At 30.4% G+C, this 1,751-nt stretch overlaps 1 protein-coding gene across 1 annotated transcript; it reads right to left on the bottom strand.

Moving 5' to 3' along the window:
- Positions 1-826: 826 nt before the first annotated feature.
- Positions 827-1,751, bottom strand: LOC131607369 (uncharacterized). Its single transcript, XM_058879386.1, has one exon. The coding sequence runs from the start codon at positions 1,706-1,708 to the stop codon at positions 1,259-1,261; it is 450 nt and encodes a 149-aa protein (XP_058735369.1). The 5' UTR covers positions 1,709-1,751; the 3' UTR covers positions 827-1,258.

Raw genomic sequence — 1,751 nt, 5'->3', positions numbered from 1 at the left:
GGAAATGAACTTCCGAAATGCTGTTTTCGAAAATGAACTTCCGAAATAAGACAATTTTTTCAAAAAAAAAGGCGCTTTCGGAGATGCATCTCCGAAAATACCTTTTTCTTGCATTTCGGAAATGCATTTCCGAAGTTAGGGGTAGTTTGGGTTTTTCACCAGAGGTGACCAAGATTATTGATTTCTCACATATAAAATATATAGAATTATCCCAAAGTGAATTATGATTTTTTTTTTATAATTATAACGATCCTAGAAATACAATAAAATTAGAATGATAATGTCTACAAAAATAATACTCATATTTCAACAAATATCAAAGATAAAATCAGATAAATATTTTACAATTTCATTATTAACAATTAAACTAATGATTTAAAAACAAATTAAGCTAATATATAGTAATTAACATTTGCAACATTTTATTCAACAAAAGTTTGATAAAATAGACATAAATTTACAAAACTATTGAAAGTTTTATTTTATAATAATTTTAAATAAACTTAAAAAGTTACTTAAGACTAAAAATAAATACACATATTTAACATTTTAAATAAAATATTAGTACCAAAAAATATGTGAATAAAAAAATCACTATATACTTATTTAAATTCGCAAAATAATGTCACTCTCAATTTATCAATATATTACTTTCAAATAGAACATAATTTTTTATATGTGATAAATTTATATCATTTTATCAATTATAATTCACAATAAATTATTCAAAATAAATTTTTAATCATTTTTTATAAAAAAAAAATCTTAATATATTTAAAATTAAATAATAAATTAATAAATTAATTTACTACCATACATCTAACATCACACAAGTCTTAATCTAATTATTAATTAATTCTATCACATGGCATTTCTATGTAGGTGACGTTACGAGCAGATGCCACAAGTACTCTCTTTCTTAAACTTAGTTTTTTTTCTCTTTTTTTTTTTTTTTTTTGGAAATCTTGGTATCCGGCCTTGCGACCGACTAATCCAAGAGGGACCAATCCCACCGTCCACTAGCGGGGGCCCCGTTTAAAGCCAGAACTTTGTTCTGTATGGACTGGCCCTCACAAGAATTGATAGTAGCATTAACAGTTGTACATTAATTGGACTGTTGTAGCATTAACTGATTAACAACCCAATGAAAAGAAAAAAAAATGTAGACATAAATAAATGAAGGTATTAATCAATCGGAAACTAACTTGCATAATGCTAACTATATAGGTGAAAGGCTCAATGAGTGAAGAACATAATATTAATGTCCTTGGCCAGGTGATGGACCGGAATCCTTAATTCCACCAAGAGTCTCCCTGTTGGTAAATTTGTGTCCCACCCCTCCGGAGCTCGGACCCGAATCCTTGATCCCTCCGAGTGTGTCTATGTCGGTGAATTTATGTCCCGTTCCTCCTGAACTTGGACCTGAATCCTTAATACCTCCGAGTGTGTCTACATTGGTGAATTTATGTCCCACCCCTCCCGAACTTGGACCCGAATCCTTAATCCCTCCGAGTGTCTCAACCGGCACGCCTTGCTTGATTTCTCCAATAGAATGTGATAACCAACCAAAAATATCCATGACTTCATTTCTAGCATATGAGTTTTTTGTGTCAATGATACTCAATGGACGAGCTTCTAAGATCAAGAAAACATTCATCAACATGAAGAGAACTAAGAATGTCTCAGTTTTGAGGATAATGCTTTTCATCTTTCTTAAAATTTGAAACACAAAGAGAGAAGGAAGAATGAAG

The sequence above is a fragment of the Vicia villosa genome, linkage group LG1, assembly GCF_029867415.1.
Source record: "Vicia villosa cultivar HV-30 ecotype Madison, WI linkage group LG1, Vvil1.0, whole genome shotgun sequence".
Lineage (NCBI taxonomy): Eukaryota > Viridiplantae > Streptophyta > Magnoliopsida > Fabales > Fabaceae > Vicia > Vicia villosa.
This window is presented reverse-complemented; position numbering and strand designations above follow the sequence as displayed.